The sequence below is a fragment of the Mycetomoellerius zeteki genome, unplaced genomic scaffold, assembly GCF_001594055.1.
Source record: "Mycetomoellerius zeteki isolate Tzet28-1 unplaced genomic scaffold, Tzet1.0 scaffold781, whole genome shotgun sequence".
NCBI classification, from domain to species: Eukaryota; Metazoa; Arthropoda; class Insecta; order Hymenoptera; family Formicidae; genus Mycetomoellerius; species Mycetomoellerius zeteki.
In genome coordinates, this window is record NW_017257810.1 from 34,022 (window position 1) to 34,525 (window position 504).

At 67.5% G+C, this 504-nt stretch overlaps 1 protein-coding gene across 1 annotated transcript; it reads left to right on the forward strand.

Moving 5' to 3' along the window:
* Nucleotides 1-37: 37 nt before the first annotated feature.
* On the forward strand, nucleotides 38-492 carry LOC108729634 (translation initiation factor IF-2-like; the record flags this gene model as incomplete). Its single annotated transcript, XM_018458819.1, has 1 exon — nucleotides 38-492. A coding segment is annotated over exon 1 (455 nt), but the record flags the coding sequence as incomplete, so codon positions are not given.
* Nucleotides 493-504: the final 12 nt, after the last annotated feature.

Here is a 504-nt window from a genome sequence, read left to right on the forward strand (position 1 = left end):
GATCCTCACAAGGCTCCTCCCCCGCCTCCTGATAGAGATGGGGGTGGCCCCTAAAGCGTCGCAAGGGCCGAAAAAGGGACCAGCCAGAGCCAGCGAGCGGCCCCCTGCCAATTTAAAGAAGGGAACCGCCGCTCAAACTGGCACTGAGGTGGCCCGGGGTCCTCCAAGCCGACCCCCCTCAAAGGCGAGGAAGGCTCGACTGCCTTCCGCGACCGCGTCTCCTCCCGTCACCGAGGACGTGAATAGGGGTGCGGGCAGTGGCGACAAGGAGGCGACCTGGGCACAGGTCGTCTCCAGGGGCGCCAAAAGGGCGGCCGCCAAAGCCAAAAAGGCCGCGGCGGCTCCGCCCCAGCCGCCCGCCCGCGGGAAGTCTGGAGCCGCCCCCATTAAAAAACCCGGGGGTGGCACCAAAGGGAATGCTGGGTCCGGAAAGGGGGGCGCTGCTGGAGTCCCCAAAACCTCCGGCAAGAAGCCTCCCACCCCCAGGCTCAGGTCGGCCACCTC